Genomic DNA, 21,895 nt, shown 5'->3' on the forward strand with positions numbered 1-21,895 from the left:
ATAATCACAGCTCACTGCAGCCTTGACTTCCTGGGCTCAAGCGATCCTCCCACCTCAGCCTCCCGAGTAGCTGGGACTACAGGCATGTACCACTATGCTCGGCTAACGTTTACATTTTAGTAGAGACAAGGTCTCTCTATGTTGCCCAGGCTGGTCTCAAACTCCTGGCCTCAAGCAATCCTCCCACTTCTGCCTCCCAAAATGCTGGAATTACAGGCATGAGCCACTGTGCCTGGAAAGATCACAATTTTTAAAATTAAAACCTCATTCCCAATATTTTTTTTTAGAACCAATTTAAAACAACACGTTTTAAAATCAGGATTATTATAGATGTAAATATTCATGGTTATATATTTTTAAATGAAGGTCCTATAATGTAAATAGTAAAAATTTAAGATAAGAAGCATTTTATTTCTCTTCTTTTTTCTTTTTACTTTCCATAGAATTGATTTAAGATTTTTGAAATCCCACTGAGAACAGTTTAAAATTGCTGTTAAAATACCTCAAAAATTATCAGTTATTGACTAACTCAGAATTCATATCCGAAACACAACTACTCACCATCGTTTTGCTGAATTAGTTTGTGAATGAAATGTACAAAATTTCATTTTTGTGGATGACAGGCAAATGGATGGCTTTCCTTTCTCCTTTGCCCTCTAGTTTCAAACTAAGCTAGTTTTTCCTTTCTCCTTTGCCCTCTAGTTTCAAACTAAGCTAGTTTTTATTATCATCCTGTAGAGGTCAGTGTAACCCAATGTATAATATTAAACTTTGCGGGCAGTAAGCTATAAACTACTTAACTTTATGCTTCTTTTCATTGTGGTCTTTTCCTGTGTATACAGATTCAATACCTATTTATATCACAATATTTATAGGCATGGGTCATGGGTAGTAATTGAGAAATGTATGTTTAATTTTCATTCTATTGCCACCTGTGTGTAAGAAGGAAGGAAATGGAACCTGACTCTAGAAACTTAGGCATTAAAAGTAGATGAGATGTAGTGTAGACCCCAGTTTTACTGTCTAGATGATTTTCCCCATTTCTCAAAAATGACTTAGGAAATAAAGGCAGATTCATCCAGTGCTTAACCATCTGCCTAGTAACAGCCATTACAATTTTTTAGGTCAATAAACTCCTTTTACAATGCTAAGCAGTACCTATGCATAAGTATTTCTCAAAGGCTCATAGGAAAAGAAGGGTCAGGTAGTTGAGAAACTAAGAATTGCAAATATCTTTCCAAAAACTTATAAATTAGACAGCTAGGAAAATCTTTCCACCACTGGGGGAAAGAAAAGAATTGCCTAATTTCTAAATAGGTTGAAAGAAGACAAATTAAAATATGTCTGGCCAGGCGTGATGGCTCACACCTGTAATCCCAGCACTTTGGGAGGCCGAGGCAGTCAGATCACTCAAGGTCAGGAGTTCGAGACCCACCTGACCAACATGGTGAAACCCCATCTCTACTAAAAATACAAAAATTAGCTGGGTGTGGTGGCAGGTGCCTGTAATCCCAGCTACTCGGGAGGCTGAGGCAGGAGAAACGCTTGAACCCAGGAGGTGGTGGTTGCAGTGAGCCGAGATTGTGCCAACTGCACTCCAGCCTGGGCAACAGAGTGAGACTCTGTCTCAAAAAAAAAAAAATTGTCTAAGGGAGCTACTCAGCTCATTATGTAAAGAACAGAAACACTCCAGAAAAGCACTGCACATGGCAAGGCATAATTTTCCCAGGAATGATTTGCTACTCTAGGAACTACATGTGAGTTGTTGTTTTTCCAAGAAATACAGTTGACTCTTGAACAACAGAGCTTCAAACTACGCAAGTCCACTTATATGTGGATTTTCTTCCTCCTCTGCTACCTCTGTGACAGCACGACCAAGCCCTCCTGTTCCTCCTCGTCCTCCACCTATTCAACATGAAGACAGTGAGGATGAAGACCTTTATGGTGATCCACTTCCACTTAATGAAGAGTAAATATATTTTCTCTTCCTTATGATTTTCTTTTTTTGTTTTTTTGTTTGTTTGTTTGTTTTATTTTTCAGACGGAGTCTTGCTCTGTTGCCAGGCTGGAGTCCAGTGGCATGATGTCGGGTCACTGCAACCTCCACCTTCCAGGTTCAAGCAATTCTTCTGCCTCAGCCTCCCGAGTAGCTGGGACTACAGGCACCCGCCATCATGCCCAGCTAATGTTTTGTATTTTTAGTAGAGACGGAGTTTCACCATGTTGGCCAGGATGGTTTCGATCTCTTGACCTCGTGAACCACCCGCCTTGGCCTCCCAAAGTGCTGGGATTAAGGCATGAGCCACCACACCTGGCCCCTTATGATTTTCTTAATAACATTTTATTTTCTTGGCTTTATTGTAAGAATACAGCATATAATACATATAACACAAAATGTGTGTTAATCAACTGTTTATGTTATCTATAAGGCTCTGGTCAACAGTAGGCTACTGCAGCCATGTGCGGTGGCTAACATCTGTAACCCTAGCACTTTGGGAGGCTAAGGGGGAGTATTGCTTGAGGCCAGGAGTTCAAGACCAACGTGGCCAACATAGCGAGACCCTGTCTCTAAACAAAACAAAACAGAACACCCAGCACTTTGGGAGGCCAAGGCGGACGGATCACGAGGTCAGGAGATCGAGACCATCCTGGCTAACATGGAGAAACCCCGTCTCTACTAAAAATACAAAAAATTAGCCGGGCGTGGTGGTGGGTGCCTGTAGTCCCAGCTACTCGGGAGGCTGAGGCAGAAGAATGGCGTGAACCCGGGAGGCGGAGCTTGCAGTTAGCCGAGATTGCACCACTGCACTCTAGCCTGGGTGACAGAGCGAGACTCTGTCTCAAAAAACAAAACAAAACAAAACAACCGGTAGGCTATTAGTAGCTAAGTTTTGGGGGAATCAAAGCTTATGTGTGGATTTTTGACTGTGTTGGGGACATCAGTGACCCTACCCCCTGCATTGTTGAAGGGTCAAGTGTAATTGCTGAGGATTTGGTTCTAAATTAGTTGATAGAGTTGTTTGGTTTTAATTCTCAAGTCAAAAATGCTAACACTAATCTTACCTCGATGCTTCGGCCACTGTACTTCATATGAGAGGTCGAAAACTCTACAACAAGAAAAAAAATAACTGGATATTCTTAGTAGTAGACAGAAAACAGTCTCAAGCCAGAGTCTGGCGATGGAGTAATACAGATGCTAAGGGGTCTGAGGAAAAGTTGTAGAAATTGGAGGTTTCCCCTGTGGAATTCATACAGAGGTGGAATCATCACACAAAACTTCAGGCTGCTGCCACTAGCAGGGGTTGCTGTTTTATATTTATATCTCTATTCTGACAGAAAACCTGAGATCTCTGGACCAGAGAGCAGACCATTTATCACAGAACATTGTAATGCCAGTTCCCCACAACCCAGTTCCTCACAGGGCAACGTGATGAGAGCTGGGTGTTGACCTGCACAGCTGGCAGAGCTGCATCACAGGAGGGAGTCCTGGAATGATGAGACTCAGGTGGTATATTGGGTGGTGGCACTTTAGCCCATCTTTCCCTCCAGAGAAAGAGCACTTTACTATGAATTGTAAGCAAATGCCTCCAGGAGAAAGGTGACTCTATGTTTTATTACCCTAGAATATAAGCAAACAGCTTTTGGGAAAATCAGTCTCTAAATTTCTCTGGAGCAATACACTAATTTCGGAGGCGTTTCTGCCATTCAGTCATCTTTTAACTTAGTTTCCTAGTGTTTTTTGCTTAGAAAGCCTGAACTGTGCAGAAATGTGAAAATATTCTTGTATAAGTATCTCCCAACAGTTGTTTAAACTAGATCGACCATAAACTCTGAAAGGTGAGTGTGAGGAAGACTCACCTAGGGAACGAGATGGGACTTACTAGGTAGTATAAAACTTACAAGTTGTTCTCTTCTTACCAAAAAGTCAGAATGATCCCCAAAACCCCATGAACGACCACCACCACCACTTCTGCATAGTTTGGACTTTCTAAAGCTGAAGCCAAAAGCTCCAGTGTCTCCAGGGTCAAAACAGGTCACAGAAATGGATGATGTGGGACAGGAAGGCACAGCAGTAAATTGAGATCATATGCCCAACTAAAGGGGCATCATTACCCAGCTTGCAGTGATGTTATCCAACCCAGATGGATAGTCCAGCCCTGCTACATCTTCCAAAAGAAGCCAGAGAGCTGCAGATTTTTTTTTTTTTTTTGAGACAGGGTCTTGCTCTGTCGCCCAGGCTGGAGTATAGTGGCATGATCTCAGCTCGCTGCAACCTCCACCTCCTGGGTTCAAGCAATTCTCCTGCCTCAGCCTCCCGAGAAGCTGGGATTACAGGCGCCTGCCATCATGCCCGGCTAATTTTTTGTGTATTTTTTTTTTTTTAGTAGAGACGGGGTTTCACTATGTTGGCTAGGCTGGTCTCGAACACTTGACCTCGTGATCCACCGGCCTCGGCCTCCCAAAGTGCTGGGATTACAGGTGTGAGCCACCGCGCCCGGCCCAAGCTGCAGGTTTTATGTGAAATCTCCTTCCCCCACCCTTGCTTATTTATTTAAAATTTTTATATTTTTAATTTTTTGTATAGACAGGGTCTTACTGTATTGCCCAGGCTGGTCTCAAACTCCTAGGCTCAAACAATCCTCCTTCCTTGGCTTCCCAAAGTTCTGGGATTCCAGGTGTGAGCCACTGCGCCTGGCCTCTCCTCCCTTGTTTTTCAATGTTGTGAGGGTCAAACAAATGTCTGTAGGTCCATTTCAGCCTCAGGCTGTCATTCTGAAGTTTCACACAGAGAGAAAAAGACCTCTAAGATTTAACACAGTAGAAAAGCCAATCCCAGGTGAAAAACAAGTCACCTAAGAAGAGGACCCCAACAGGCAACAGGAGGGGGCACAGGCATTCCCCTTGGACACAGCTGGCCATGGCACCTCCCCTTCATTCTTAATGCATTTACTCAACAATTATTTACTGAGTGCCTGCTGAGTGGCCAACACTGTCCCAGAAGATGGCAATTTATAGTTGTGGGCAGGAAAGACAGGTCTTTGCTCTTTGCTCCCAGAGGTTGCATTCTAGAGGTTGAGGTTTTCTATTGAAAAGATGTTAGAAGTTAATCTAGAAATACAACTGAATATAATTTATAGTTGGGTACATATGGATAGCATCCTGAATTTTTAAAAAAAAACGCTTTCAAGTATTCTTATAAATATTTGAATATGTATTATCCAGTATTGGTCAGGAATTATGTGGGGTAAAGACTTTTGGTGGGAATGTAGAGGCAAGATCTTTCTGGTAGGTAATTTGATAACGTGTCAAAGCCTTTTAAAAATGTGTAGAGGCCACCCTGAGCAACATAGCGAGACCCCATCTCTACAAAAAATGTTAAAAGTAGCCAGGTGTGGTGGCATGCACCTGTACTCCCAGCTACTCAGGAGGCTGTGGTGGAGGATCACTTAAGCCTGGAATATTGAGGCTGCAGTGAGCCATGTTTGCACCACTGCACTCCAGCATGGGCAACAGAGCGAGACGCTATCTCCAAAAAAGTAAATAAAATAAAATAAGTACAGAGTTCCAATTAAAAATGGCAGATTGAATGTACAAGCTTTTCTCCAATCCCTCCACAAATCACACTAAAATCACAGTAAAAGAATTAAAAAACGTGTAAATAAGGACAAAAAATAAAAACACCCAAATGATAAAACAGATGAGCAATATGAACATTTTGGACAGAGAAAACTATATGGACGAATAATAACTGATTGAGTTGTCGGCTTTCTGTGTTCTGCCCAATGCTTGCAAGGCGACAGCCCAACCAGAAATAAGAATTTCAGAAAGGAATGGGAACTGAAGGTACCTCTGAAGACAGGGATGCAGGCAAGACTGAAACGAGAGGGTGCTCATAAGTCTGTGCTGGAATAACTACAGGATTCCCTGCCCTGTCCCCTATGAGGAGTTACTCTTCTCCTTTCCTGGCAGTTGGCTGGAAGTTTACTCCCTGGAGGGCTTGAAACAAAGATGCTAAGGAGCTGGGTATGGCTGGGAGCAGAAATGGGGTGCTGGAGTGAAAATATGAGGATAAAGAAGAGTCTACACACTGAAATATGAACCCCATTCAGTGCCAAGAATGTTGCCTCCAGTCTCATAACCTACAGGCAGGTGTTTGGATTATCTCTCTGGGGAAAACTAGCTGAGAGAAAAGGTCCATTGATCTATACAAGCTGACACTTGGGAATCCCTCTATCAATCGTCCAGTTCTCCACCTATTCAGCTCCTTTGAGGCCCATTCAACAAGCTCACTCAAACATACAGAACTTTTTAGTGAAACTCTTTTAGATACAAATTCAACTGATATGTGAAGATATGTGATTCAACTGATATGTGAGGAAATGCTCCAATATGAACATACAGAGAACAGATCAAACTGAAAGAAAGAAAAGAGCTCAGAAGAATTAGAGACAACAAACAACTCTATCTTTCATATTCTCCGTGTACCCTTTCTCAAGAAGCTGCTGGGAAATATGCCCTAGTAAAAGAGGATTAAGTAAAGCAAGGAAGCCAGGCAAGGTGGCTCGAGCCTGTAATCCCAACACTTTGGGAAGCCGAGGTGGGTAGATCACTTGAGCCCAGGAGTTCAAGACCAGCCTGGGCAATATAGTAAGACCCCATCGCTACCAAAGAAATTTTTTTAAAGTAGCTAGGCCTGGTGGTGCATGCCTGTAGTCCCAGCTACTCAGGAGGCTGAAGAGGGAGGATGGCTTCAGCCCAGAAGACAGAGGCTGCAGGGAGCTGAGATCGCGCCATTGCACTCCAAGCATGGGTGACAGAGTCAGACTCTGTCTCAAGAAAAAAAAAAAAAAAAAAAGTAAGGAAAGGAAGATTAAGCCACATATCCAGTACACAAGGATTCAACACAGCAAGGAGGCAAGGGAATTCCCAGGATGACACGAAGGGAATCTCAGATGGGCGGCTGGGCAGTGGATCCAGAGAGCAGGTGGTGTGGAGTAAAATTAGAGGCCAGGAGGGTCCAGGAGCAATGTCTCCAAAAACAAAAGGAACCAACAGATTGCCTGATATCTAATGACCTGTATTGAGATTTGTTTTATAGGTGCAATACACAGGATGAGATGAATTAGTAACAGATATACAAAAAGTAAGCAAATGAAGAAATGAAGTGGTTATTACTAATGCTGAGATAAATACAATGTCTAAAAGGAGAGGAAATGTAATCAACACACTATGGAGCTCAGCTGCAAATAATATTTTACCTAGTCATAATAACAGAGACATTGAATATTGATTTTAAAAAAATAGACACAAAGATTGGGAAAATTGGGCATTGCTTGTGTGTGAGGCAAGTAATGTAAAAGTAATAAATCTTAATAGATGAAGCCCAAACTGAACAATCAATAAATACCATTCTAAACATGATATTTAGCAATATGAAAGTACACACTAGAAGAAAGTCTTGTACTAGCTGTACTTTTTTTTTTTAAAGAGATGAGGTCTGTCACCCAGGCTGGAGTGCAATGGACTAATCATCATCCACTGCAGCCTTGGCCTCCTGGAATCAAGCAATCCTCCCACCTCAGCCTCCCGAGTAGCTGAGCCTATAGGTGTGCACCACCACAGCCACCTAATTTTTAAAATTTATTTTTATATATGTACTTTTTTTAGAGGTGGAGTCTGCCTATGTTGCCCAGGCTGGTCTCAAACTCCTGGCCTCAAGCAGTGCTCCTGCCTCAGCCTCCCAAAGTGCTGGGGTTACAGGCGTGTGCCTGTGCACAGCTAGTACTTCTTATTTCTTTTTTTTTTTTTTTTTTTTTTTGAGACTTCAAGTGATCCGCCCATCTTGGCCTCCCAAAGTGCTGCCCTGGACCTGATTATTGTTATTATTAATTAAAAGTACATTTGTAATGGCTATGTGCCAGGTATGATGCCAAGTGCTTGGAGGTTGAATGATTCTTGCTTTTGTAATCCGGTGAAGATGAACACATAAACAAATAGTGACAATTATGCTTGATTAGTGCTATGTTGTGGGTAAGGTCAGGATCCTATAGCAGAACAAAGAAATGGCAACTCATCCAGTCTTGGGAAGTTCAGGAAGACTTCCCAAAGGAAGGGGTTTCTAAGGCAAAACCTGAAGGATGGCATAATGCTCCAGCAGAAAGAACAGTAGGTGCAAATATTCACATGCATGTTTAGGGAATAGAGGGCATTTAGTGTGCTAAAGTTTATCATGCTGCTAAGGAAGAGTGGCAAGATATGAGGCTGAAAGAGGCTGTTGAAGCTGAACATGGTGGCTCATGCCTGTAATTCCAGCACTTTGGGAGGCCAAGATGGGAGGATCACTTTAGCCCAAGAGTTCAGTAACAGCCTGGGCAACATGGTGAAACCCCATCTGTACCAACAAACAAACAAACAAAACTAGCCAGGCGTGGTGGCATGCATCTGTAGTCCCAGCTACCCAAGAGGCTGAGGTGGGAGGATCGCTTGAGCCCAGGAGGCAGAGGTTGCAGTGAGCCAAGATCATGCCACTGCACTCCAGCCTGGGCAACACAGCCAGAACGTGTCGCAAACAAACCAACCAACCAACCAACCAACAAACAAAAAACAAAAAAACGCTATCAAGATTTGGGAACTAACTTTGTAAATTTCAAGGAACAAGAGTCTAGGTCCACTTCACAGTCCAGATTTCTTATGAACTATTTTACATATAGCCCATCAAAACACTGCTTCACCATTATGCCAAATGAAACAAGCCAGACACAGGACAAATATTGCATGATTCCATTTCTATAAAAGACCTAGAATGGTCAAATTCGTATTGAGACAGAAAATAGAATAGTGGTTGCCACAGGCTTTGGGAGAGTGGGAAATAGAGAGTTATTGTTTAATGGGCACAGAGTTTCAGTTTTGCAAGAAGAAAATGTTCTGGGGATGAATAGTTGTGATGGTTATACAACAATGTGAATGTACTTAAATGCCACTGAACTATACACTTGAAAATGATTAAAATGGTCAATTTTATGTTACACACATTTTAGTATAATAAAACAAAAAAAAATTTAGGCCAGGCGCAGTGGCTCACACCTGTAATCCCAGCACTGTGGGAGGCCAAGGTGGGAGGATCACGAGGTCAAGAGATCGACACCATCCTGGCCAACATGGTGAAACCCTGTCTCTACTAAAAATACAAAAATTAGCTGGGCGTGGTGGCATGCGCCTGTAGTCCCAGCTACTTGGGAGGCTGAGGCATGAGAATTGCTTGAACCCAGGAGGCAGAGGTTGCAGTGAGCTGAGATTGTGCCACTGTGCTCCAGCCTGGCGACAGAGCGAGACTCCGTCTCAAAAAAAAAAAAAAAAGTAAGCACTGCTTCATTTAAATTTCACTTAAAATGTACCCTTCTCTTAAAATCCCATAATAATTATTCTTTTTTTTTTTTTTGGTAAGATGTGTCACAGCTCCACTGGCATGCAGTCTCCCTCACTGTGATAAATCAATGAATGTAACTTGTTGGATTATAAGGTTGTTCCTGGTGGTTTTGGCTGGTTGGTTGAGGACAGTGGTAAGCAAGTAGCAAAGACAATGTTGCCACAGGGGGAAATGCTGGCATCAGTGCTGCTATCTAGCAAATGAGTCTTGGGCTCAATGTAGTTGGAAGTTGGCTCTTAGACTTGCACATTAACTTGGGGATCCAGGAATAAGGCTAACGTAGACTCAAGTCCATAATGACCCTGGGACCTGGTAGAAGTAAATTCAATACTTCTGGCCAAAAGCATCCACAGCGTGGGCCCCCAAGATTCCCACAGGTAAACATCAACCAAATATGAGCTCACAATGAAGATTTTCAAACACTCAAGAAAAAAAGCCAACCATAGTGCAAATCAGTAGGATATTGATATTGAAATTATCAAGTATAGTTTACAAAATAATGTCTGAAATGTTTAAAGAAATAAGCAATGAAATAATCTAAACAATAAGATATTCTCAAAATATTTGCCTTCTATTCCTTGAACAAATATATAAACATTTGCACATATAGTGTTCTTTCTGCTGGAACATTATGCCATCCTTCATTTTACTTGTTTACTAGTTTATTGTCTGTCTCGCACCCCCATGACCCCCAGGAATGTAAATTACACAAGGGCTAAGGTTATTGTCTGGTATGTTCACTGCTTTATCTCTAGCATTTAGAACAGTGCCGGGCACAATACATAAATATTTGTTGACCAAAAGGACTCACTGTGGAATTCAATGTTCAACTTACCTTCAGATTTTCTTTGCTGCTCCTTCAGAAAATGAGGAGCATCTTCTCTGGTTACAGACTTGGAAATGTTTAGTTCTAAACAAGATCTTGGCAGCAAAAAGCCCAAGTTCACATCGCAGAGCTCCCTGGAACTTTCCTCTTTTTGCAAAACTAAGGGCCGCATGGTCAGCTTCTTTGTCCTGAGCTCCACCGTTTCTATTTCATTTGGATGAGAAACTGCATGTGCTTGTGCCCATTCTTGATGCGATGAGTTTATCTGACTAAAGGGGGAGGGAAATGTTTGATTTAAAACTCAGTTGCCACATCTTCTGGATCTCCAGTCCTCAGTCCAGCCGGGCATCACTAGAAAGTTTGAAGAACTATTTCCAAATGGTGCTACTGAAAGGAAAGGCTGAATCCTGAGAGGGTAAGACATCTCCACCTGCTGACTCCTCCTGGCCTCCTTAGCCCTCTGTACCATCGCTTGGATGGATTAGGTTTCAGCTCACTCTCGTTTTCCCAATCATCATTTCCTTGCACAGAGAAATCAGAGACCAAGGGCAGGCCTGGGGGATGTACCCTTTTATCTCCACAGGTACTGACTAGCCCAGTGTTTCTCAAACTATTTTTGATGAAGAACCAGCATTTAAATTTCCAATCATTGTGAACTGATACTTTTGTAAAATATAAATGAATTGCCATAAAAATGGAAGAAAAATAAAAGACATGCAAAAAATAAGCCTCAATTTGTTTCACTACCCGATCAATGAACGTAAGTTATTTGCCAAATTGCTTTGCAACTTTTTTAATGGTCACCCTCGCAGCCTGTCCTGACCTCATCATGGACTAGTAACAGGACCGCAGAACCACATTCTAAGTAGCTCTGCCCTGCAGTAGGGTCAGCAAACTACAGCCCGGGGGCCAAATCCAGCCTTCAGCCTTTTTCTGTAGCTTTAATTGGATCACAGCCACACTCATTTGTTTACATATTGTCTATGGCTGCATTCAAATGACAGTTGCGGAGTTGAATCATTACAACAGAGACCATATGGCCCACACAGCCAAAGTGTTTATGATCTGGCCTCTACCACATACTATTTATTGTGACCTCTACTTTTAAGCATCATTATGGATTCAATTACTAATAATGTAGGTTGCCACATGACTATCATTGCTTCATACTTCATTTCAAATCTGATACTTCAAAGAATATTCCTTACTTCTTTTCTTTTAAGTCTTCTTGGCTCATTTCTTGGGGAGGACTGACATCTCTTGGAAAAGTTACAGTGATCTCAACACCTGTAGAAACATACCACAGTAGTAGAGGAAGAAAGTAATGAATTCCAGCGGAAAGCGGGAGACGTACTTTATTTCTGTTTGGCTAATCTCTTCTTAATGATTACAAAATGGACATTAATCAGGAGCTGAGGTTTAGCCATCTTTGTATCTTTCCTGTTCAGGATATGATAGATCCTAAATAAATGCTTGCTTAAAGAGCAAAAAACCATATAATAATATTTTACAGATGTAAGATAAAGTTTTATAACAAACTATGTTGTCCTCAGGATGGAGAAAACAGAATCACCTTCTATAAAGTGTAACGACACCTATCTCCCAGAACTATTGTGAGCATTCAATGAGATAATTTATGTAACACCAAAGATGTTTGCTTGTATTTGTAATTTTGGTCATCTCCTGTCTCATTTCATGAACTAATTTCCAGAATAACCCTTAAGACAGAAAGCTATAGAACACGCACTTGCTCACAATATAAGATGTTAAGCAAATTTATGTAAAAAACTAGTGTGAACTATTCTAACATTGCCTGTTCTTTAAGGTGTGTTCATTCATTCCTTTTTTCCATTTAACAAACTTTTATTAAGGATATGCCAAGCCCAGCACTTTGTGCTGAAAACAGGGAAATAAACAAGATGCAGCTGAGGCCCTAGTAGAGCTGATAAGAAAATAAAGAATGCAGTGAGATAAGCACTGTGATAGAAGTAAGTGGTGATGTGGGAGCAGAGAGGGGTGTCCTTCCGGGAGGACGCAATGCTTGCCCCGGTATTCATTTCTATCCATTTATCTGTCAGAGCCATTTATTCACTCAATCTGCTTGTGCCTGGAGGAGCAATGGCTGTATGAGCTCCACTAATTGAAGGCTGGGGAAGGAGTATCGCAGGGAGGATAAGGTTAAGGTGTGAATCAGACATCCCTTTTCTGCCACTTCCTGGGTGAACTTGGGAAAGTTGCTTAATAGCTATCATCATTATCTAAATTAGTAGATTTTTATTATTTTAAAGGACTTTGGATATATTTGTGTAACACATAGGAACTACCATGGTGAAAACATTTTTGTTGTTCAATTTTTATACCTGTGCCATTTAATGAAACAAGTGCATTAAAAAAAAAACACACAGTAAAAAATTCCAAAATGAAAAGTTTTGTTTACAATCAGGCAAATGATAATAGTGTTTACTATCATTGTTATCCAATATTATGTTTTGTGCTACCATAAAAATGTAGCTAGCTTTGGTTTTCTTAATGTTTCTCAAAGGAGACAACTTGATTGCATGTTTTCTAATACTATACAATTGCATGGAACACTTGTCTAAAAATGAAGTTTCCCTGGAATAGTCCATTGTTTTTTAAGTTTTCAAAGAGGCTATCACCAGACTATGTAACAAAAAATGAGAGACTTGGAATTATTGAGCTGGAAGGAACTTAGAGGTCACCTAACCCAAGCCTTTCATTTTAGAGACGAAGAAACTGATAGCAATGAGTTTGCATGACATGCTCAAGGTCATTCTCCTACTTGAAAGGAAGATGGATGTCTTTCATAACATTTTTGTAGTCATCCTTGAATGCAAACACCTAGCTGACATGTTAGAGTGAGAAAAACATACAGCATACATTCCTAATAACTAAACTGTCAGTGAAAAGGATGTTCTGGCACAAAAGCTAAATGTATTTAGTTCTTTGCTGTGGAAGTTAGAAAACTGAGTGTATTCACATGAACCATATTTAAGAACAACTGTACTTTTGCAGTTGTCAAGAATTAATAAACCCAGAATGTTTTCAAACAAATGTAATGTGCTTCAAAGTCTGTTCATCAGCTGACTTCTTTTTCAAACCAAGAAACAAAGATATAATAAGCACATGTAAGAAATACCTGCCTTTTAAGATATTGTTAAGAGCTAATGGCCACCGTCCTAATTGTTGGTCCTAAATTGGAAAAAAGGTTACAGAATATTGATTCTGAAATCCACTAGAAACATACAGATGTTCTCTTTGTTCTGCCTCTTGAATACTGTGAGTTGCTGATGTTGCTGTGGATAAGGCCTCTCAAGCTACCCAGTAGGCCAGGGAAGAGGATGCATTGTCACAGGTAAAGACAAAACACTTGCTCTTAGCAAGTGCATTTTTCACATAATGAGGGTAAATTAACGCTATCAGAAAATATTACCATAGAGAGAAATTAAAAGACAACATTTCAACATAGCCACGAATATATTTTCTTTATAGAAGAGGTGAAAATGACATTCATAACCAGTCAGAAAAATGATCATTAATTTGTTGTTGTTAGTGACAAAACCATTATTAAAATAAAAACTTAAAATCAGGCCCAGCCTAACTGATTGCAATAAAGAAAAATTATTTTCTCCAGAAAAGCCTTACTTTCCTGTTTGGTCTCCTTATTTTATTTTATTTTATTTTATTTGTTAAATTTCCGTGGGTACATAATAGGTGCATATATCAATGAGGTCCTTGTTCTATTTCAATGGATGTGCATATCTGTCTGGATTGCGAGCATGGAGGTTCAAAATATTTTGATGCCATCTTCACATTTTGATGATTTCCTAAATTGTGAACCTCAACACAGACTTAAAAAAAAAAAACAGCTGTATTTCCGGCTTCCTGAGCTGCTAGATTCAGAAAGCTTACTTGAGAGACTGATGCATGTGAGTTACATGAAAAAAGATAAGGTGCAGGCATGCTGTGTGCTGATGTGGGTACCAGCAGAGGGAGGGGATTCTTACATTGATAGTGGGAGCGGCTCTCTGGTTATGGCAGACGTGGCATGATTTGAGGGTCAGTAGCAGCCAGTTTTGAAATGCAGTTATGGGAATCCTTCCTGACAATCCAACCTGGGGCCTTCCTGTTATGGACTGGATGTTCTGAATGTTTGTGTCCCCCACCGCAAATTAATACGTTGAAGCCCTAACCCCCAAGTGTGGCTTATTTGGAGATGGGGCCTCTAAGGAAGAAACGAAGGTTACATGAGGTGTCAAGGGTGGGGCCCCGATCCAGCTGGATTTGTGTCCTTCTAAGAAGAGAGCTCACTCACTTGTGCTCTGCCTGTGTGTGCACAGAGGAAAGACCACGTGGGGACAGACCAGCCATCTGCAACCAGGAAGAGAGCCCTCACCAGAAACCCATCCCTGCTAGAATCTTGATCTTGGACTTCCCATTCTTAAGAACTGTGAGAAAATAAATGTCTGCTATTTAAGCCCCCCCAGTCTATGGTATTTTGTTTTGGCAGCATGAGTGGACTAAGAAAGTTCCTCTCCTCTGGTTTTTCAATGGTATATGAACTTCCTAATATCTTTCAAAATTCCCTTCCTTTTTAACCCAACCAAGAGTAGGTTCTTGTATACCTGCAACTACAAATCCTGATGAATTTATACTGAATTAAAATATTTTTAAGCCCATTAGTTTTAGGGAATAGGCTCTCTTGTTCACTCATGAAAACAGTAAATTTATAGGCTCAATTTCTAGTCTATAAGATTTGTGTCTGTTATGTTCTGAGAAAATAGTGTTTGTTTGTTTGTTTGTTTTGAGACGGAGCCTCACTCTGTCACCCAGGTTGGAGTGCAATGGTACAATCTCAGCTCACTGCAACCTCCGCCTCCCGGGTTCAAACGATTCTTCTGCCTCAGCCTCCCGAGTAGCTGGGATTACAGGTGCGCACCACCACACCCGGCTAATTTTGTATTTTTAGTAGAGACGGGGTTTCACCATGTTGTCCAGGCTGGTCTTGAACTCCTGACCTCAGGTGATCCGCCCACCTTGGCCTCCCAAAGTGCTGGGATTACAGGCGTGAGCCACAGTGCCTGGTCCATTTAAAGAGATTTAAACCAATATTTAAAATGAATATAATGGACAATAATATCTAAAACACTTTTATTTCAGAATTTCTGATTAGAAAGAGTAGCTAGCTCAACTGAAGTCTCTATCAACTGTGAGATGCAATTTTATCAGGAAGAGAATTGCTTCTTCCAAATGTGTAACTCAAGTTGTTAAAAGCTTAAAACTGAAATAACTTAGTGGAGATGCCTCATAAGTATTATGGCTCCCATATGAAAACTGAAAATATTGCAAATCAAGTTTAAAAGAATGGCTAACATCCCATATGGTGAGTTATCTCCATATGGAGCAGAATAAATGAAATATTTAACCTCCTGGAAGGCGCTTGGGACACCATTAGGCTTCTAAGAGCTTGGCTTTGAAGTCTATGAAAGTCGAAGGAGGACTGCAAGGACCGTTCTGAACGGTTTCGGGGTTTATTTTCTTTCTGTTAGCTCTTTCAGGCTTAATGGTTTTCATAATTTTAATGGTTACTAAATTACTCTCGGCCCTCAGCCTGGGGAGGGAAGATTCCCAGTGGGCGTGAGAAAGGCAGGCGGCTGCCCAGGAGAGGGCAGCATCGCACCACCTCCCGGAGGAGACGCTACTCGGGAGAGCTGCAGCCTTCTGAGAGGTGCGAAGGGATGAGAAACACGGGCATCAAAGAGGGCAGCTTCCCTGGAGTGCTAGAAATAGAAGCCAGAAGATTGCCCGGGAGAAATTGCAGCAGTTCAAATAAACATTTACTTTAAGAAGGTTATGGATGAATAGATGACAGACAAATGGGATAGCCGTGGCAACTATGTTCTGAGGCGAGAATCTGCAAATACCTTGTTAAGTGCAAGGGCACTTACGGTGTGACAGGATAACATGTTTGAAATGGGTGGTGTTCTGGAAGATTCCAGACTTATGGCCTTGTAAATAAAAGACCGAGACGTGGGGACTTTCAGGTCTTGTACACTCCCCCACCTTCCCCTCAGGGACAACGGCTGATGGAGACACGTGTGGTTCCGGAAGGGAACCGATCACTGAAGCTGCTGGAAGATTCTGAGAGGAAGAAATTGGGGAAAGGACGTTATCAGACAAAAAGAAATGGACAGGGAATGGGTCGGCTGAGCTGGAGTGAGGTGGAATAAAAGAGCCAGAGAGCATTTGCCTATTCTGGCCAGTCAAGCTGCCTAGACCCACTGATTCAGATATGGACCAAAAGGTAGTATTATGAGTGGTTTTTCTTCTCCTTTGGGCTTTTTCTGTGTTTTCAAACTTATTTATTATATATTTTTTAAACTTTTATTGCAAGAGTTAAGCTCAGGGGTGCAAGTGCAGGTTTGTTCCATAGGTAAACATGTGTCATGGGGGTTTGTGGTACAAATTATTTTATCACCCAGGTATTAAGCCTAGTACCCATTAACTATTTTTCCTGATCCTCTCCCTCCTCCACTCCCTCTACCCTCTGATAGGCTCCAGTGTATGTTGTTCAAACTTCTACAATAAGCCCTTCTGAAATTGGAGAGAAGCCCATTATGATAATGTTATCTTTGTAAACACATTAAGGAGTAAAGCCCAGTACCTTCTCTCCTGGGTTGCCAGTCCTGTCTACCACCACTGGGATCTTCTTCTTCATTAACCAGTGTGGAATGACTGCAGTCACCATCTTGGTCGAACTCCTGCAATATCATAAAATTCAAAACTCAGTTATTAGTTATTCGATGTACCAGTTTGTTGGCAGAGTGAATGTTGATTTTTCTGGGCTAAAGATTTACACCATGGATTCCTTTTAAATTGGATAAAGTATTTAGGACTAAAATAATAAGAAAGTATCTGCCCTTGGAGCACTAGGCTCAGACAGTCATGGATGTGATTAATTGCATAATCAAAAATGAAGAGCAAAGCTGAAATCACATCGACACATAGAAATTCAGTATTTTATACTTTATCATCTCAGTGCCCAGGCTGCTAAGCTGCCCCAAATTCCATCTGGGTAGGTAACTGGAAAGAATCCTTTGGCCACACTCACAGTGAACAACCCCAAAGGAGCATGATCTTTTCCATAATGCCTCCCTGGGGCATTATTTACATATGGCAAGAATGGAAATCCCTGCCCCTGTGGAAGCTACAGATATAACCCTAGACTGAAAGGAGGCAGCAAAGCTGATTAAAGTCTTCCCTATGACGGCGTTCTGATCTAAATCATGGTGCATAACCTCTTAAACTTCCTTTTCACTCTCTAGAAAATAATCATTATAGTTGAACACCAACTTGATTTACAAAAAGTACTCCAAACATTTTAAAGAAGAAATGTTTTCTTAGTAGAATTCATTGTTTTTGATAGTTTCCTTCATTCGAAGTTATAGCTGATGATTTTGTGCCTTTAAATTTCTAGAACCATGATAGATCCAAGTTAAAACATCCCATCACAACCCGAATGTTACAACTATCCGTCTGGTTTCTATGATCTAGGTGGACTACCTATTTAAGGCGAATGATGGACAATAAGTCTTTGCCCTAAGTGCTCAAGCCTGTCATCTGAAATGTCAGAGAAGTGGCGAGTCACAAAAATTCTCTGATAGCTCATTTATTAATTCCCAAGAGAGCTAGGAAATTTCTTGCTTTTCTCTCCTTGTTCATTTTAATTGTCGTAGCAAATAATAAAAGTTGGCCAGGCATGGTGGTTCACTCCTGTAATCCCAGCACTTTGGGAGGCTGAGGCGGGTGGATCACTTGAGCTCAGGAGTTCGAGACCAGCCTGGGCAACATGGCAAAAACCCTGTCTCTACTGAAAATACAAAAATTAGCCGGACGTGATGGCACACCCCTGTTGTCCCAGCTACTTGGCAGGCTGAGGCAGGAGGATGGCTTGAACCCGGGAGGTCAAGGCTATGGTGAGCTAGGGTCACGCCACTGCACTCCAGCCTGGGTGACAGAGTGAGACCCTGTCAAAAGAAAGAAAAGAAAAGAAAAGAGAGAGAGAAAGAGAGAGAGAGAAAAAAGAAAAGAAGAAGAAAAGAAAAAGGAAATAAAAGTAAAACCTGGCCAGGCATGGTGAGTCACACCTATAATCCTAGCACTTTGGGAGGCCGAGATGGGTGGATTGCTTGAGGCCAGCCTGGACAACATGGTGAAGCCCCATCTCTACAAAAAATACAAAAATTAGCCAGGCATGGTGGCACGTGCCTGTAGTCCCAACTACTCAGGAGGCTAAGGTGCGAGGATCATTTGAGCCATAGGAGGTTGAGGCTGCAGTGAGCCATGATTGCGCCACTGCACTCCAGCCTGGGCAACTGAGTGAGACCCTGTCTCAAAAAAAAAACCAGAAGTAAAACCCTCAATTTATACAGTCATTAAAAATATTTTAGGTATTCAATCATAATAACTTAGTTGTCATACCTTACTTTTATTCAGCAGTTTATACTTAAACATTGTTTTTTAATTTTTATGGGTACATAGGTATATATATTTATGGGGTACAGGAGATATTTTGATATAGGCATGCAATGCATAATAATGACATCAGGGTAAATGGAGTATTCATCACATCAAGCATTTATCCTTTGTGTTACAAATGATTCAATTATACTTTTAGTTATTTTTAAATGTACAATTAAATTATTACTATAGTCACCCTGTTGTGCTATCAATACTAGGTCTTACTCTTTCTTTTCCTTTTTTTTTCTTTTTGTTCTCTCATTGGGTTGATTATTCATTCTTTCTAGCTATTTTTTTTGTACCCATTAACCATCCCCCTTCCTTCCTACTCCCCACTACCCTTATTAATACTTTCTAAAGCATTTTCTATCTCCTGGCAAAAGTTGGGTGCCCTACCTCAGACTATCCTGGTTGTCAATGGCGGATGGGTTCACTCGGCTCCTAGGCTGTCGTCAATTTCACTGCTTAACCTTCTCTGTATTTCAAAAATTCTACCATTATCTGGCAAATTCCTCCTCCTTCCTATCAAATCACAAAGGGGGATTTATTCTTCCTAGAACATATGAAAATACAAAAAAGTATTTTTTAAAGCAAAATTTAAAAAATCACCTATAACCTGACAACCAAAGAGCAAACACTGTTAACACAGGAATCATATTTTCTTTGTGTTTCTCCTAAGTATTTAAAAATATAGTTGCATCACATAATTTTTGTATCTGGCTTTTTCACTTAAGTGTAAATTCATAAGCAATTTACTAAGTAAGTGTCATTTTAATTTTAATGGAATTTAAAATTTCTTTCCTTCAACAAATATCAGAGGGTCATAATAGTACTTCTTTTTTTTTTGAGATGGAGTCTTGCTCTGTTGCCCAGGCTGGAGTGCAGTGGTGCGACCTCAGCTCACTGCAACCTCCACCTCCCGGGTTCAAGAGATTCTCCTGTCTCAGCCTCTCGAGTAGCTGAGACTACAGGCACCCGCCACCACGCCCGCCTTATTTTTGTATTTTTAGTAGAGACGAGGTTTCACCATGCTGGCCAGGCTGGTCTCAAACTTCCGACCTCATGATCTGCCTGCCTCGGCCTCCCAAAGTGCTGGGATTACAGGTGTGAGCCACCACGCTCAGCCAATAGTACTTCTTTAATAAGCCCCGTTAGTCTTACAATGTAACTCCCATGATGCTTACTAGGTAATTTAAAATTCTTCACTGTTACACATAGTATTATTAAATATTTGCAACTAATACCCCAATTTTGCATTATTTCTTTAGAGTAGATCCCTAGATATGGAATTATTGATCCAAAGACTATGAAAAAGTTGTTTTTTTGTGCACACATTGCCTTAAAAGTAAAGTTTATACCTATTTATAATCCACCAGCAGTGCATGAATGTGCTATATCATATCTTCTCCCTTATCATCATTCCTTTTTATTTAATTAATTAATTATTATTGTTTTCCCTTCTTTTCACAGGTGTTTATATGATTATTGTTATTATTTTGAGGCAGTGTCTCACTCTGGCACACAGGCTGGAATGCAGTGGCACTATCATGGCTCACTGCAGCCTTGAACTCCTGGGCTCAGGTGACCCTCCCACCTCAGCCTCCTAAGTAGCTGGAACTATAAGTATGTACCACCATACCCTGCCCCTTTTCATTTTATTTTTTATTTTTTGAGACAGAGTCTTGCTCTGTTGCCCAGGCTGGAGTGCTGTGATGCAATCTCGGCTCACTGCAAACTCCACCTTCCAGGTTCAAGCGATTCTCCTGCCTTAGCCTCCCAAGTAGCTGGGGTTACAGGTGCCCACCACCATGGCTGGCTAATTTTTTTTTTTTTTTTTGTATTTTTAGTAGAGATGGCATTTCAATATGTTTACCAGGCTGGTCTCGATCTCCTGATCTCAAGTAATCCACCTCCCTCTGCCTCCCAAAGAGCTGGGATTACAGGCACCTGCCACCACGTCTGGCTGACTTTTCATTTTATTATATTTAATGTAATAGATGGAATTGGTCTTCTTATTATTGTTTGAATGTTAATACTTTGATTAATAGAAAAGTTGGAGATAGTTTTAGATGCTTATGGGTCATTTGAATTTTTCTTTTTTAGTATTATATATAGTTTTTGTGTAGATCCTTAGTCTAGAACACTCTAAGAGACCTCAAAACACATTTCTACCATTTCGTTTAATTACAGTGATTCAGTGAAATTTTTATGCTAAGCTTTGAGAAAACAGCAGCCTTCATTTGGAAGTGTTAGTCATACAGCAGGTTCTCACATCAAGTTTCCATGTTGATTACTGGGCTGTGGTCAATCTCAACTATTCAGTTCATTTGTCAGTTGGTCCTGTAGGAAAAGTTGGAAGCCGGCAGTGTGGTCATACCCACCTACAAAATCCATAATGATGACTAGCATTTACATATATAGTACCAGACACTGTTCTATATGCGTTACACATATTAACCCATTTATCTCGGAGGTTGCGAATTTTTTTGTGTGAAAAATCAGACCTTGGCAATGACCTTGAGCAGTGGGATATAAATAACCCCCACAAGCTCACCGTTCCAATAATGGAACACTAAGCATAAATGGGTTAACTAATTTAATCCTCACAACTCTAAAGTTAGGATCTATTATCTTCATTTTGTACCTGAGGCCCAGAAAAGTTAAGTAGCTTACACGAGGTCACACAGCTAGCCAGTGGCAGAGCCAGAATTTACACCCAGACTGTGAAATCTGGGTCCAGAGGTTGTGACCACTCAGTGATCTTGTTAGCATGAAAAGTTTGAAACAATGAATTTCAACAAGAACCAGAAAAAAAATGAATTAATGAGCAAAATAAAGGGAAAGGATACTCAAACCTAATTGATAAGTTTTGCATAGAAAAAATAATAATAAAAGATGTGTGATCCCTATAAGTACCTGACAAAAATTTATACGCTGGAACAAACTGAAAAACCATAAGTATCACAATCAAAAAGGATGTAGGGAGTAAGATCTACTTTGAAGGTGATGACGGAAGTGAAGACTCAAACAGAAACAGCTCAGAATTTTCTAACTTATTTTATAAATCTAACCAGCAATGACTTTAAGATGTGCTTGGGTGCCAC

At 40.8% G+C, this 21,895-nt stretch overlaps 1 protein-coding gene across 4 annotated transcripts in view; it reads right to left on the minus strand.

The window, feature by feature from the left end:
- The window catches only part of MAP3K19 (mitogen-activated protein kinase kinase kinase 19), a 96,901-nt gene that overhangs the window by 21,051 nt on the left and 53,955 nt on the right, over window positions 1-21,895 (minus strand). For all 4 annotated transcript variants that reach the window (XM_063694780.1, XM_004032585.5, XM_055380794.1 and 1 more), the window contains 4 exons: window positions 16,936-17,032; window positions 11,462-11,540; window positions 10,263-10,522; window positions 3,064-3,107 (listed from right to left, as the gene is read on the minus strand). In XM_063694780.1, the coding sequence (XP_063550850.1) occupies window positions 3,064-3,107; window positions 10,263-10,522; window positions 11,462-11,540; window positions 16,936-17,032 (480 nt within the window). The remainder of the gene's footprint in view (window positions 1-3,063; window positions 3,108-10,262; window positions 10,523-11,461; window positions 11,541-16,935; window positions 17,033-21,895) is intronic.

Source organism: Gorilla gorilla, chromosome 11 (genome assembly GCF_029281585.2).
Source record: "Gorilla gorilla gorilla isolate KB3781 chromosome 11, NHGRI_mGorGor1-v2.1_pri, whole genome shotgun sequence".
Taxonomy (NCBI): domain Eukaryota; kingdom Metazoa; phylum Chordata; class Mammalia; order Primates; family Hominidae; genus Gorilla; species Gorilla gorilla.